The sequence below is a fragment of the Ambystoma mexicanum genome, chromosome 7q, assembly GCF_040938575.1.
Source record: "Ambystoma mexicanum isolate Mex_15411 chromosome 7q, UKY_AmexF1_1, whole genome shotgun sequence".
NCBI lineage: Eukaryota > Metazoa > Chordata > Amphibia > Caudata > Ambystomatidae > Ambystoma > Ambystoma mexicanum.
This window is the reverse complement of record NC_090941.1, coordinates 703,993,033-704,009,697: the sequence shown is the minus strand read 5'-3', so window position 1 is coordinate 704,009,697 and position 16,665 is coordinate 703,993,033. Positions and strand designations below refer to the sequence as shown.

The 16,665-nt window shown below is 44.6% G+C and overlaps 1 protein-coding gene across 2 annotated transcripts in view; it reads right to left on the bottom strand.

The window, feature by feature from the left end:
- The window catches only part of ZDHHC20 (zinc finger DHHC-type palmitoyltransferase 20), a 1,413,520-nt gene that overhangs the window by 1,279,255 nt on the left and 117,600 nt on the right, over nt 1–16,665 (bottom strand). For both annotated transcript variants that reach the window (XM_069640342.1, XM_069640341.1), the window contains exon 2: nt 12,958–12,984. In XM_069640342.1, coding sequence (XP_069496443.1) covers nt 12,958–12,984 — 27 coding nt within the window. The remainder of the gene's footprint in view (nt 1–12,957; nt 12,985–16,665) is intronic.

The following is a 16,665-nucleotide window of genomic DNA, read 5'->3' as shown; positions in this document are numbered from 1 at the left end:
CTTTTTTTGTTAGGCGATTCAGTATTTGGGTGCAAATTCCAGGTTTACACTTATCAGTATCGCTTGCATCCAGTCTATTAGAATGGTCATACAATGTGTCAGTGACCCTTTATCAGCAGTTCTTAATGTCCCAGCTCAATAGTTTATGGCTCATGGACGGCAGCCGCTACCTGATCTTGACCCTGGAGGCAGCTATATGAGTGAGGACCACCTTGGGAGAGGCAACCCTCAGGGGAGATGCAATATCTTCGGGGAAAAGACATATCGGCCATTCCCTTTCATGGATGTTACCCCTCCCCCCCTTTCCTTAGGCCTTAATGGTTTATTGCACCACTCATCCATGTAATAAATCCAGTATTAATATTCCCCGACATGATAACCAGAGCAATACATTAATTGAGACATGGAAGAGGCAGTAAGCAGTAAGTATTACTCCTGAAAGAATCCCATACCAGCTTCCTCAACCACAAAAAATCATCCATCAACTACTGAGACAAGGAAGAGAGCAAGAACAGTAAAGATCACCAAGCCCGGGAAGCCTACGCTGCGGTCTAGTCTTTGGAAATTCTTTAATCAGACCAGGAGATTTAAAACCCATAAAGCAGACAGCAAGAGAGCTGCAGACACTGAGCTGTGTGGTTACCCGCACGAGTACTGGCTGGAACGTTGGAGAAGACGCAGCGGGAAACTGCTGAAACAAATCCACCCAGCAGGAGAAGGAACCAGAGTGCAGAGAAACTGAAGACCAGCATGGCAGAGGTGCAGCGGATGACAGGTCACATGCCAAGTCCACAATCCGACAAGAACAGAAGCAGAGAGGCGAGAGAGCACCCGGTAAGCCCAGGGAAGTGGAACAGGTTACCGGCTTGCCTGAAAGTGTGCACAGCTTTGAAATAGCCATCAGTAAACGAAGTGAAGTATGTGAAGAAGCTAAATGACCCATGATTTATTCCAAGAACGGGTCGTTCAAACCACATCTTAAAAAGGGACAGAAAGAGAAAACAGAGTAAAGGTGAAAGAACTTGAGAGAGAGAGGCCAAAACCCCTATATGGGATAAATTACTCACCGTAATCATATTTCTGACGCTTGTATCTGCTTGGATTCACATGCTGTGCATAGGCCTACATCTAGTGGAAGCTGCAGAGTATTACGGTTTTCGAAACTCGAAAAGGGGCGTGCCAGTAATACTATTCCTAGTGACGTCCTATGTACCCATGGGCCTTCAAGCGTCGAGGTCCCTCCTATTTTTATTTTTCTGACATGAGGTAGCATGAAGTGTAGCGGGAGTACAGCTGTATCCAAGCAGAGATGTATCAGGCAAGTTCATAAGCATCCATGCGCGTTCTCTCCACAGGGAGGAAGTGTGGGCCCATGTGAATCTAAGCAGATAAAAGTATCTGAAATACAATTACGGTGAGTAATGCATCCCTTCTGAGGCTTGTGGAATCTGCTTAGATCACATACTGTGCATAGATTAACAAGCAGTTTTAGGAGGAGGTGGTGGGATGCGAGAAGGTTCATGGGCTAACAGAGGTTTTAGAACCGCTTGTCGCACCTGTGTATCTTGGAATGAGTGTCAATGCAGTAATGCTGAGTGAAAGTGTGTATTGAGCTCCATGTAGCTGCTTTGCAAATGCTGTCTAGAGGGACATTTGCAATGAAGGCCAGAGTGGCTCCTGTGCTCCTTGTGGAATGAGTTCTAGGCGTGAAAGGCAGTGTCTTGTTTGATAATGCATAGCACAATTGTATACATCTGACTATCCATCTGGAGATGCCATTTTTGGAAATGCGGTCGCCTTCTCTGTCTGCTGCTATGGAGACAAACAGTTGGTCTGTTTTTCTTAGCCGTCTGGTTTTGTTTACATAGTAAAGGACCACACTCCTCACATCTAGTATGTGGAGTTTTACCTCAGATGAGCTGGTGGTGTTCTTAAAGAAAGCCGGTAGCTCAATAGACTGGTTTACGTGAAATTTAGAGATGAACTTAGGGGAGAATCTAGGGCAAGTACGTAAAACCAGCTTGTCCTTGTGTATAACAAAGAAAGGATCCTGCACTGACAATGCTTGTATTTCACCAACGTTTCTTATGGAAGTAATAGCCACTAAGAAGGCAGTCTTGTAAGTTGGGTGTTTAAAACTAGACTTATGCATCAGCTTGAAAGGAGGTCCCATGAGCTTAGCAAGTACAACATTGAGATCCCATCCTGGCGGCGGATTGGAAATTGGGAGGGTGAAGTCTCTTTACCCCCTCCATGAATGCTTTGATGACGGGCACCTTCCACCATGAGACCTTATTGTGGGAGGTGGTGTAGGCTGACAAGGCCGCCAGGTGGACCTTTAAAGAGTTTAATACTAACCTCAAATCGGCTTTTGCAGGCCTCTTTCCATGATAAATTCGGACTGTAAAATTCTCACAGCAGTGCTAGCAAAAAGACTTAAAGGGTGATTGATACACTGGTGTACTCTGGCCAGACGGGCTATGTCCTGGGTAGGAATACATACTGGAATCTAAGAAGACTGCCTCACATAATAGATTGCATTAACCAAATGCAGGAGGATTGCATGGTGGTCTCCCTAGATGCCAAGGTGTTCGACTCTGTGCAGTGGGACTGGCTGTACGAAACGTTGGGGCGTTTTGGCATCGAACCAGGTTCTGAAAGATGGGTGCAAATGCTTTACATGGCTTCAATGGCAAAGGTGCAGGCGGAGAAGCACATTACAAGGAGCTGGGAATTGAAATGGGGAACAAAACAGTGATGCCTGATGTCCGCCATCTTCTTTATCTTGGCTTTGGAGCCGTTAGCAGTGTTCTTGCGGACAGAATATGTGGATGCTGGCATCGCAGTGCAAGGAATTAGGCATGTTATATCGCTTTATGTGGACAACATGCTGCTCTATTAGGACAGTCCAACGAGAACCTTACATACTGGGTGTCCTGGATAGGTTTGCGGAGCTCTCTGGGATACGGATTCGCTGGGCGACTTGGTGTCTTGGGAGAGATCAGCTGCCGGAATCGGGGCTGCAATACACCCTGCATATGTTCAGGTACTTAGGAGTGAATATTTGGCATGACTTTGCCACCACATATGAGCGGAAAACGTATGCGGCACTGGATGGTCTCAAAAAGACCATGCACTTCTGTGGGAAGTTGCTGCTGTCAACGGCCGGCAGAGCGGCATGAGAGGGTGGTGCTCCTCTGGATGTTGGATCATCTAGTGAATGTCCCATATGGCATACCCGGGAAGCTCTTCCGACAGGTGGAGAGGATCACTAGTGAATTTTTGCGGGCAGGGAAAATAAATAAATAGAATCGTACCGAGTACGCTACAAAGAGACTGTCAGGTGGGAGTTCAAAGTGCACAATTTTGAATTATATTACGTAGCGGGACAACTGCAGTTGGTTATAGACTGGTTAGCAGACAGGGTCTCACTGGATACATAGCTCCTGCAGTTCTGGGTGGAACCGTATTACCTGACAGAGCTACTTTGGCTGGGTGGGCTTACCCTGGTGTGTGGATATTTTAACCCATGGCAGGAAGTTGTGGCGAAGAGCTTGGAAATGAATGGTGTCAAAGACCCCCTACTCCCCAAACATTCATTGGATAGTGAGAGGACACCTGGAAGTGAGGAAGGACATTACGAAGCATTGGGAGGACAGAAGGGTGGCCACTGTAGGCGATTTACTGTGGGAGGGGCAACTAACAGACTTTGGGACACTGACCCGAGAATGTAGGGTTCACAAGGGACAATTCGACGCATATGGGCCTGGTTCGAGTCATTCCAAAAAGGTGGCCGGAGGAACAAACTGGAATCGAAAATTACCGGGCACTAGAGGCTATATACGATATGTCGGAGGGGTGCCATGTGGTGTATTGTTTGTACGAGTTATTGTTGGGTCAACGCTGGGGAGCGTGGGGGGGTCCTGCCAGTGCAAGCAGGATAGGAGACTGACTTGGGCAGAGTATTTACTGATGCAGAGTGGGCAAGCATACTCCTTTACACAAAACGAGTAAAGAAATGCTAGATTCAAGCTTGCACAACTATACCGGACACACCATACTTGCATGATGCTGCACAGGATATCGCTGATTCAGGGAGCGAGTACACAGGGTTTCCCTAGATGTGATGGGGCTGGAATGCTACATGTTCTGGACCTGTCCAGTGATCATAAATCATTCTGGCCATCAATTGCGGCCAGGGAAGCCAAAGAAGGGGTGGAGATACAGGACTGGTCCCCTGAGGCCTGCCTATTGGGCATGTTTCCCTGAGGGAGAAGAGGGGGGAGAACAAGGGAAGCACACTGCACACCTAACAAAAAATGATAGATCTCATTTTTGTATTGGCAAAGCGCAGAATATCCATGGCCTGGAAGTCAGCGGCTGGCCCCATTATTAACACATGGTGTGTGGGGGTGGTTTACAGAGGTGGGCAATGGCGGACACAGTGGTCTGCATAGGGCTGTGCGCAGGGGTTTGAGAGAAGGGAATGACAATGTAACATCTTGGAACGCATTCTCCCAGGCTATGTTTTCAAAAAAAAGGAGAGAACCAGACAAGAAATGATATGCCAACATTGGTCTGGTATTGTTTCATGGGTAAAATAGAAATGTAATATTATGGTATGAAATTCCTGGCAGGAGAGTACACCGGGTGAAGATAAATGTGCAAAAGACTGTAAAGCAGTCCTGACAGAAGAATATACCAGGCCAGATCAAGTGTGTGTTAACTTACAGGAGAATCCTTAGGCAGTCATATGCCCTAGAATCTTGAACTATTTGAAGCGCGATTCTTTGTTTTGAACATTACCTGCAAAAAGGAACCTGGGGAAGGGAACTCATTTCCCCGAGAATTTTGTGGGCGCCAAGAGAGAGAAGCCATGCTCTTGGGTTACAAGAAACTTGCATATTGGTAACAGGAACCTGGGGAAGGGAGCCATTCACTGGCACTTTGAACATTGTCCACTTGGAACGTTTGGTTGGAGTAATATCTTTGCTTTAAACTGCAACATGTATGCACCTTGAAATATGGAGAGAATATCCTTTGCACCTTTGAGTAAATTTTTTTAGAGTATGCTGGCCAGAAGAGGATTTCAGACACAGGATGTATTTTTACATTGGACATCTTGACAACCGAAAAACCTCTTGGTTTTTGTTTGAGCTAGGGAAATACTTCCTAGGATAGGGATAGTAAGGCATTTCCCCCAACCCTTTTGATTTTGAATAAACGTTTATAGCCAAAATTAGGCGTGCTGTGTCTGCGTCTCATTCCTGGCTCCTGGAAGTGGGTGGATCTGGGCCTATGAGGACTGCTTCAGTTATACTGAACCTCCCAAGCGGGAATTCCCATGGTCCGTATGGTCCATCTGCTGAATTGTATAAAGCCTATGCTAAATTCTCACACTGCACCCTCTAAATGTATATCAATTCTCAGTTAGCGGTCTAACTCTCCCAAAGACAATGAGAGGCCACAATCACCCTCTTATTAAGGCCAGTAAGGTCTCCACAGGCTACTCTGCCTATAAGCTGATCTCACTCTAACACAACAAAATCCTCACCACGGTTCTTGCAAATAGTTAAGCCCCTTTGATGATAAGGTGTGTTGGCTAACCAGTTGAGTTTATACCCGGCAGGTCTAAGCTATATGGTTTTCATCACATTTTGTGGCTTGATTAAAGTCCTAGATTCAGACCTACCTGCATTGGTTGCTCTGCTGGACGCTGAGAAAGCCTTTGATTCTTTGGATTGGCACTAAAGTTTGCGGTCCTTCGTAAGATTGAAGCTGGATCTTTCTTCCTCTCTCCGGTGAACATGATGTATAGCCAGGCAGTAGCTAGGCTGACTATCAATGGGCAACTCTGACCGATTCCCCCATGGGAAGAGGGACCAAAAAGGCATGCCCCGTTCCCTTTTGCAATTTGCTTAAGCTGTAGAGCCATTAGCTGCATAGTTCAAGGAGCTCCACATACACTGTGGCATGAAATTGTATACACATTAGATAATTATTTCTCTAGGCCAACAACATGATCCTTTTCATTAAGAATCACCAAAACAATTTAGTCGGTGATGCTGGATATCGAGGCATTTGGGGAAATTATCTGGCCTCAAAATAAACTCATCAAAATCAGTTTTATTGCCCCTCACTGTTGGGGAGCACAAATCTACCGGCGAGTTGGGATTCCAATGACATGCTGCTACAACTAGATATTTGGGAGTGGGGGTGGCCAGGAGGCTAAAGATGATACTGTGGGAGAATTACGACACCGCCCTGGATCATACGATGTGCTTAAAAGGAAGAATCCTCCGCTCTCCTTGTATGAGAGGATCTCTCTAATTAAAATGGTCCTGCTTCCAGGGTTTTTATACTTGTTCCTGAATGCGCCTCTAGTTTTCCCTGGCACATTTAAAAAAATAACTGACAAGTACTCTCTCGAATTCAAATGGGCTGGCAAGCGTGCCAGGATTAGCCGGAATGAGCCAATTGCTCTGCTTTTCAAGGGCGGTATGGCTCTTCCAAACTTTAAATGCTACTACTTGGCAGCTCAGGCACAGTTTGCCCATTACTGATGCCTCCCAAATCCTGACAGATGCCATGTACAAATTGAAAGGGCAATAGCGGTTCCAGTACTACTCGGGTCAGTCACCCACAGGGGGACCCCAAATAAATCTGGGGTGTTGAATATGGAGGCATTTACAAGTGCAGCGTAGAATTGCAGGCAAGGTTATTGAAACTCTGCTTTATTCGCCTCTACTGCCCATATTCCAAGGATCCCCTTAACCAGCAACCAGATTTACCAACCTTGAACCGCTGTTAAGGCGCAAAGTGAAGGCTGTTTGGAATTGTGCCTCTATGACAAAATCATTGGGAAGTTGTTGTACTGCTCAAGTGCGGCCATAGGGAACGGGAAGAACCCTACTACAACCTATGACTGATAGTGTGGGAACGTTACTTTGCACCAAGTAGGTCTATTGAAACAGCTGGTTTAAAGAGATTCATTTTTAAAACGTGCATCAAACACACTATACACATGTGCAACTACCCAAGTTATATCCTGAAACTTGATCTGCATATGAGATGTCCGGCCAGTCAAGCCACTTTTCTTCACTTTGCATGGGATGGTGGCCCTGTATTGGACTTCTGCTCTGGGGTCTTCAAAAGGGATTAATGAGAGGCCTGTCTATTCCATAAAGGTGCCCCCAACATCATCACATTACGAGGCTACACAAAAGAGATCCCGAGGTACTCCAAGGGTCTGATGGGGTCATTACTTGTGTTCGCTAAGAGTTGTGTTGCCCAGACATGGGGGGAAAGTTCCCCTGCCACCAATTCAAACATGGATGCAGGATATTGCCTCCTGTTACGACATGGAAGAGGGGTACAGGAATTCTGCACAGAGTTCCTCTAGACAGAAAGAAATCTGGGGTACCTACCAGAATGACTTAAGGCTACATATCAGAACTCCATTCAGGAAACAAGAGGTACGCTCCCAAATTGTGACATTAGCCGGCTAGTACAGTAGACTTCTGGGATGGAACCAACTGTAGGTCTCCTAAAAGGTTAATTTATCGTTTTGGATTACCTCCTATAAACTGTGATCTCTCTGGAAGATATGCATGTACTACGGTTATTTTGCCTCGACATTGCTGCTCTGTTATGGTAGTTTGTTCTCTTGATTCAATAGAAAAAGTTCTAGATCTAGGCCTATTCAACAGGTGAGAGCAAATTTCAGTGGAAGGTTTACGTGGCACATTAAAACAGTTCCAAATGGTTGACATTTGGAGATTACATAATAACGGTAATAGAAAATACACAGGTAGACTACATGTTTACTAAAGATATTTTCAGATATGTGGTCATGCGCATTACTTGGCTAGTGTGATCTCAGATCTCCCCATCCATTTTAAATCACCTCCTAAAAGGGGGTGAACACCCGGCTTGCCCTATGGTGACTCTTGGGGTAAGCACTGAAATCGAGGACAATGGAGGACAATATTTAAATATTCGACGGGAATCCAAAGGTCTGTGTGTTTGTAAGAGGAGAGAGTTGACTGACAGAATATGGAAACATTAGACGCCCTGCAGAATTACATTCCTGGAAGAGTAAACACCATTTTGGGGACAAAACAGGGAGGCTATTGGAGTGACACTCAAGATAGCAGAATAAATAAAAATATAACTAACATCAGAGATGAGGAAGGGAAGATTCTGTATGACCAACAATAATCAATATCATTAGTAGATATGATCAAAGTCTCTATAGACGACCCGTCAGACACAGCACAGATGGAGAAAGTGATCTGCGAGAAATCGTAGCAGGGATTGGAGGGAAAAGTTAGATGAACGATAAGTGATAATGAAATTAGGGAGCTATACAGGCAATAGCTGAGAAAGCCCCAGCATGGTATTGACTTTTATAGCACGTATGAAGCCAATAACTCCCAATAGATAGCAGTGTTTCATAAAGCATATGAAACAGCCGGTCAGACAGCACAGCGAGTAAAGCACTTGCTTTGACATCCGTGGAGATGCAGGTTAAAATCCTGGCAGGGCCAAACTCAGCCTTTCCTCCTTCCGAAGTCGGTAAATGAGCACCACACACCGTGGGTAATAATAAGCAGCACTCAAGATGCCCGAATGTTCGTAGCACTATATTAATGCAAATTATTATTATAGGAGTGGGACAGTCCCCCAACCCTAAGCTCAATGCGAGAGGCTATACCAACAGGGTTTTGAAAGCTAAGGAAATATCCGCTGGATGGTGGAACCTATGGTCTATTTTCACTCTAAAGCAGACTAAAATACTGAGCAAGTTACGGAGATCAAGATTGCAGCAATGTACTACTCCGATACAGGACCACCACTGATTTTATTCCAGGACGGAGGGCTACTAGTAATTTGAGAAAAGTCCCACATGTTTTTTTAAGGAACTTAGGGATAGAAATATGTGGCGACATTAGTGTATATAATGTATGCAGAAAAAGTGTTTGGTTCAGTGGTGGGTGGGGCAGGGACATCATATTTTGAATGCTGTTGGCAATTAAGATAAGGCGTGTATACAATAATCTAACCCATTTAATATATTCTACTCCAAGTACTAGGGTTAGAACAGGCTCGATAGTGTCTGAACCATGGAAGATGCAGAGAGGGCTATGGCAAGAATGCCCCTGGTCGTTATTACCTTTTGACGAACTATGGAACCGCTAGTCAATTTGTTTATTAAGTAATAAGAGGGTTGGAGCATCAAGGGAACGAGATCACATAGCGGCTCTATACAACGATGACTTGCTGATATTTTCAAAGAATCCGATCATTAGACTTCCCAAGTTATTGGACATTATGGCGAAATGTGGGTGATCTACAGGACTCATTAAATGAATTTATTAAGTCATGCCTTTTACCACTGGGTAAACTGATACAGATACTGAAGCATAGTTGCCCATGGTGCTGCTAAGGTGTGCCAATGAGTTAGCCATTTGGGTATTCTTATTCACCATGAGTTAAAAAAAATCAATTCAGAAAATGTGAACAGAGTAGCGGACAGAATGTATAAAGCATTGGTGTTCTGGTTGAAGCTACCACGATCTAGGTTGGGCCGTGTGGCTCTCAGTAAAATGCTAGTTCTGCCAAGCCTATGTAGTCATTTGTGGGAACTTTGGTGTGGATTCTGGCAACCACTTTTACAAATCTGGATTAATTACTAAATGTTTTAATACCCACTAAGAAGTGCCATAGGTTTATGGAAACTACTACCATTGGTGACGAAGGGGGCTAGCACTGTTATTGATATAGCTCTATGGATGGGTCAAGAACTTGGATGAGGACATGTTGCTCCAGGTTAAACTATTTAATATGGTATACATTTCATCTGGCCAAAATGCAACCAGTCAATGTGGGTGAATCATCAGAATGCCCTCGGTTAGGGGTGTCGAACATAAGGGCTGCCGGGCGGTTCAAGCCCCTGAAGCATTTTCATTAGGCCCTCCACACAGATAGTACACATGCATATCAATGTGCACTGAAAGGTGAGAGCAGATAGAAGGTTCCTCTGCTGCAGTCTCTTCGATTTCCAGTTTTATGATGGGTAGGACCATGGTTTGCTGCAGTGAAATGATAATGATGTGTTATTTATATAGCGCTTTAATCCAAAGCGCTTTACAGAGCACATATTTTACATACAATATCACCCAACCGAAATTGGTACTCATTTATCGACCTCGAAAGGATGAAAGGCTGAGTTGGCCTTGCTGGGATTCAAACCTGCGACCTGCAGATCACACCCAGATCGCAGCAGCGAGCACTCAACCCGCTGAGCTATCTTACCGACACAGAAATGCTCCTGTGCATAAAATGTTGATAGTTTTTTCACGCCTGTTGACAAGTTGATAATGTATTTGAGTGAATTTAATTCTTAAGCCATGATGTACTAATTTTGTTGTCTACGAATTAATCCCACAGAGAATTGTTTTGTGAGATTATAGTGAAATGCTCCTGTACAACATTGTTCCTCTGGCATCTGAGGAACTGCAATAATTCATGTGTTCCGCCTACAGGAATGTTTTATATCCCTATGGCTTTTCATGTACATTCTTCAGAAATCTGTGGTGTAAAATGCAGCATTTTGAAATTTTTAAAAATGTTCTCTGAAGGCAAACATTGCTGTCAGGCGGATGCATATCTCTGACTGATCTCGTACAGCCACAGGGGATTGGGTTGGTCCGGCCACTATCCCATGGGCCTCCTAACAAGTGGATCGAGCAGGATTCCCTGGACTCACCCAATCCGACGTGATATTCCCATAAACCATAAGGACCTATTTTAGCCTAAAAAAATGATCCTGGATTAAGTTGAAAATGCCTCAGAATGGTCTCCAACAGCAAAGGAAATATTTCATACATTTGAATACTGGAATATCATTAAAAGAACAGAATGCAGGGAATGGTTCTATACATCTAACTGCATCCTGCTAACAGACTTGAATGTTGAAAAAAAGGTGAACTGCAGGAGTTTGCAGAATGTGGACTGTGTATAGAAATTAATCCACAAGAGCACAAGAAGATTATTGCACCATCAGAGTGAGAAACAGAACGCTTGCTGTCGGGTGAAACCCCAGCAGTGGCTAGCACCACAGAGCCATGTTCACACACATTTGCAGATCCAAAATGGCACGGATGACCTGGCCTACGTTTAAGATCTAGAAGACTACTGTTAAACAAGCTGTACAACAATTGAAGACCAGACCAATACCAGAAGGGAAATTATAAAACAATCAACTTTCAAATGTTATGTTAAGTTGATTTATACGTGCACCGCTACTGGTATCCAGTGATAATATTTTGAAGGAAATAATAAAGAATGAATTTACAAAGATGAAAATATATTGCAAGAAATAACAGAATGGGTAAAAAATACCTAAAAGCAGTTAGAAAAAAAAATCAAATAAAGAAAGTTTTATGATATGGGTGGGTTTTAGGTGAAAAAAACAGGGACGTTAGTGATGATAGGTTCAGAATCAAGAGGCACTGGCCTCAGAGTGTTTTCCATGTGGGAGTTTGCGCGGGAGGCCTCGTGTGTTATAATCGTATAGGTAAGATTCAGTGCCTCGGTTGTGTTAGTATTTTGTGTTGTTATTACCGTGTTGTGTGGGATTGTGGTCCGTTTGGTTGTGCGCAATGGTTAGCTAGTAAGGGAGCCAGAGTCATGGGGGGCGTAGCTGTAAGATTATCTGGTTTCTTGGTGTGTAGTTGCATTGTTGATGGTTTTATGCACTATGTGGGTGGTTCACTCTAGATGTGTTGCAGCATCTGGAGATGCTCTGTGTGAACATAAAATTGATTCTTATTTTGTTTGTGTAGTGTGGCTAGCCCAAGGTAAAGTATGGCGTCAGTTATGTTTGAGGAGCAGGAAGGGGATAAATGGGCCAATAAGGTGGTGGAGCCTCCGGCGCAGCTCTTTGGTTGCTGCTTGACGGTATCTAGCCCTGTTCTTGGTTGAAACTACATGAGAAGCAAAACCCAAGCAAAAAACCTAAAACAAGCCATTAAATGGAAACCCCAATCCTGGGGTGCTTAGAAAATCAGCCACCAGTCCCAAAATATATAAAAGGATGAAAAACGCCAACGAGGGGCAAAAACAGACAATTTCATCTATTTCCTGAATACCCGTGGGGACTTCTACCAGTGCAGAGGTAGCTCACTTACTATGAACTGTGCAGCAGTTCTCTGGTGGAGGTATGCCAGCGACCCTACGCCAAGAGTAAAGTGTAGAAGCAAGAAGGAAGCATTTTACCCACCAATCCTCCACAAACCTCCGGCTATCCTGTGCGCTCACTCCGTGGCCCCCAATTGCCTGGACATATACAGAAAAGCATGGGCGCTTTCTGGCATCCAGATATGGTTTCCATTTTTATTTTGCTCGCCTTTTCGCAGTCTGTTGTGTATACTACTGCCCTGAACGGTACAATTTGCACAAGCATTTGTTTGCCTTGGGAGTTATCAAAATGAACGAGGCATGGAGATTCTAAAACCGACTGTAGCTCTTTGAGACGATCAGTTCCTCAAGCACTAGGGCAATTGGGTGCATTTGTACATTCGGGACATACTCAAAAAGGAAAGAAAATGGTCAAATCCCACCACTTGATATATCCGATACTAGGTTATTTACACCAAACCTGGTTATGGATAAACTAAGCTTGACAGAGAGGAGACCATCCATGTTAAATCTACGAGTCCTTCGTAAGGAACAATCAATTTCCAGATAGAAACGGTATACCAATCTTTTCCACAATTTCCGTTTTTAAATTAAGCCATAAAAGCAGAGAATGCTTTGAAATTGGACACATTAATGTAACTAAACTGAATTTACATTTGTGAAATCTGTGTAAATAAGAAAAAAACGAATGACCATTGGACACTTCCATTAATTGGTAAGGAAACATTCATAGGATATCAGTAAATATCTTACCTTTTTCTCCCGTGGATTTTATTGTAACTGGGGGGAAAAAAAAAATACACATGTAATTGAACCTCAGAGTTACGGTGTTAAACATACTGTACATCATTTCACTGCGATATGCTGCGAGGGTTTAGGGAAGCAAAGAAGGGCTACACAGTCAAATGATCTGCACGTTTGATAAAAAACAGGGCTCTCATTTTATAAAACAAAAGTCAGTTTTAGGCTGACTCACATAATCGCACTGCTTGTTTGATGACCCGCCTCTGCCTCCAGTCAACTAGACTAGGAGGGCTTTTTTAAGGCCTTGGCCATAACTCATGGCAAGAATAGATTAATATCCAAGGCGCAGCATGGTGCATCACCTCTACAACCAACTAACATATCACAGACTCAGGCAATACATTCTATTACCATGGGCGCAATAGACTATGTTCTGGACACACCTAGAAACAGTCATCTATGCAGAGATCAGGATACTTATGATCTGGACACATGAACACATGTGAATCTAGCTTGGCCTCTTAAAGCTCCCAATTCTCATAGTTGGCAATAGGCTTCGCAACTTCCAGTTAGAAAAAATGGTGATTGTGTATAAAAGGGTAGGGGTGTGGCACGAGGGTGTGGACACCGCTGGATGGGTACTGGTCATCTAATCGCGACAGTTTCATCTTAATTGGTGAAATTGTAATTTTGCTGCATTTTTTGCTGTGTTTTCTTTAGGGGGTGGGCCAGGTTAGGATGTATTATAAATTGCTTTTTTGGGTACTAGGAGGGTGGAGGGATGGGGGACCTGCCCCCATTAAAAAAGGCAGTGAAAAATGCAGCAAAAACGTACGTTATCAGATGGGCCTGATCCATTGGAAAGCTTAGGCTGTTCCATTTCAATGGAGGGCATCTCATTTCCCTAAATGAGGGTTCTGCAACCTTAAATACCCAGATATTTTGGACCACAACTTCCATCGGCCGTAACAAGCATACTTAATGGTGAGGGTGCCTGGGTTTTTCGTAGCCCAAAACATCTGGAGAGTCACAGGTTGCAGAACACTGCCCTAACTGCTCCACAGAACTTGCACAATCACGCAGTCCCCTCGCTTACCACAAAATTCCTGAGGCGAAGGGCAAGGTCTCCTGAAGGACCAATTCAAAGTAGAAAAGTGCATTGTAGCAATTATGGGTGACGGATTGCCTCACCCAAAAAATTGCATTCTTTAGTACCAAATGAGGTAAGGGAAAGGCTGCATGACTGAGCAGCAGTTAGTCCCCTCAGGCACATCTTGCAGCAGTAGGTGACCTGCTCGCAGATCGCCATTAGAGGAGAAGGAAGAGTAAGCTCTTAGGCACAGACACCAGCTGCTGAAGAAAAAAAGAAATTAAAGATAATAAAAAATAATGGGCTAGCATTTTGGTCATTTTATGCCACGAGTGTTGCCAGGGCAACCAGAGTCTGCTTCCTAAACTCTGTTCTCTCTTTTACTGGTAGCAAGGTTTTGCTCATTAATTGGCAGTATCACCACCAAATGTGCCAAAGCCAAAAAAGCAGCTTTTGGGGCATGGCATCTGAGGCAGTCTCTTATATATTCCGGATTTTATTGCACCAACTGTGCAAACAAATAGTGGACCAAGAATGTAACCTAGCATCATTAAAATATACATACATTGATGCGATTTGACATGTTTCATCAAATCCAACCACTGATCGTCAGTAAGGTGGTTCCCCAAATCAGCTTCCCACTTTATCTAGGAGGAATGTAGTGACATATGTTTGGCGTTGAAACTGGTTTGACAGATGACTCTGAATTTAGAGCAAAGTGGAATATATGACAATCGGTAAGAGTTTTAGGAAAGTTTACTAGCAACTTTTTCATAGATCGCTGTAAGCTTTTACACCACAGAACACAGCGATCACATAATTAGTGATATGACAGGAACCAGGGTCCAAAATTTCGAGGCAGTAGTGTTTTGTAAATGTGTGGGACAACACCTTAGTGGCTGTTCAAAATATGTTCGTGGGCAGGATTCCTGCCTACAGTGCTGCTGCCATTGCCTTTGCTGAGTGGGACTGAGCTTTGCCGAGTAGAGGTTTATTCGCCCTCGGATGACAGAGTGAAATTATAGACAATAGCCATCTGGACAACTCTTGTTTGGAGATCAGCCTTTCCTTAGTTCGCTGGGCCAAAAGCCACAGTTGATTAGAACTTCTGAAGGACTGTTCTGTCAAAATAGTACTTTATTGGTCTCTTTACAGCGAGGAAATGCAGGGCAATCTGCGCTGCTGATGTTGCTTTTTGGAAGAATGTTGGCAATTTAATGGCCATTTTAATGTGAAATTCGGTCGGGACTTTGGGAATGAAGCAGGCATTTGTTCTGAGCACCACTTTATCCCTTGTGAAGCGCAAGTATGTCTGGTTAACTGCCAGCACTTTTATTTCTGACACTCTTCTCGAGGAAGTAACTGCGACTAGAAATGCACGTTTCCATGACACTCAATATCTGCTGTGCCTAGGGGCTCAAAGGGCACCTTCATGAGACCTGAGAGTACTGTGTTGAGACACCATTGAGAGGCCTCTTTTCTGGCTGCTGGAAACAGACAAAAAGCCCTCTCATGAAGTGCTTGATAAGCCTATGTGAGTAACCTGAGGATATCCACACTCCTACTTGCCCGGGATCCTCTTCTCAGGTGGCAAGGGAAGGGCCATTGCTTTTGGATTCAGACCCTGGGGGTGGAGAAGCGAGGGAGGATCACCTGGTTGGAGGGTCCTTTGGGAAATGGGAGTGGGCTACCCACAGGCGACACATGGAATCCCACTTTCCCCATTGAAGACCTCCCTAACCCTCCCCCAGCCTTTATGGGTGATTGTCAAACATCTCCCTTCATTATCCCATTTATTTCCTATGACAGTACTGAGGAAGGGGAGACTAGGAGTATTGACCACGAGTAACTCCTTTCACCACTCTACTACTGGGAAGAAGATGACTGCAGAGTACTGTGAAGGTCAGGCATGTCCCTCTAACTATGGTCAGGCAAGTCCAATTAGAAGCGCACACCTGCAACCTGTCAAGGGGTCGCAGGTGTATAAGAGGAGACCAAGAGAGCAGCAGATGGGAGAAGCAAGGAGGCCTGTGTGAGGGAGACCAGCAGGGGACCCTGCTCGCGAAGAGGCAGCCGCGGTGGGTCCTTCAGCTAGGCCAGCATGCCGGCAGATGACCCCGGAGACCCGTGGAGCCGAGGAGAAGTTGGGCTTTTGAAATTCCTCAGGCAGGGAAGCCTCCTTGGTCCGAAAATAAAATGGAGCTGGAGTTGCGAACCAGGAAAAAGAAGCAAACCGATGACTGTCCACAGAAGCAGAGCGGAGCTGCCGGCGATCCAAGAGAGGCATCAAAAGGGCGAGCGAGGCTCGCAATCAAAGGCAAGCCGGCCAGCAGAGCAGAAGGAGTCCAAAGCAGCTACCCAACAGTACCGCCGGAGACCGGTGAGTGAAAAAGCCTCACTGGAGACTGGGGCGCTCGGAGGGGCTGGATATAAGCAGAATGAATGCAGAGTGAGCCGAAAAGCATGCATAGAGTGGGAACAAACCCAAAGTTATGGGTAGCATGAAAATTAAGCAGCAAAGACATTGAACACAGAACTGAATGAAAAACGTTTTAATACTGAATACCGAACTGAATGAGAGCAAAGCTATGAGTTAATGAAAGTTAAATGGGAAAGCACCCATTTCA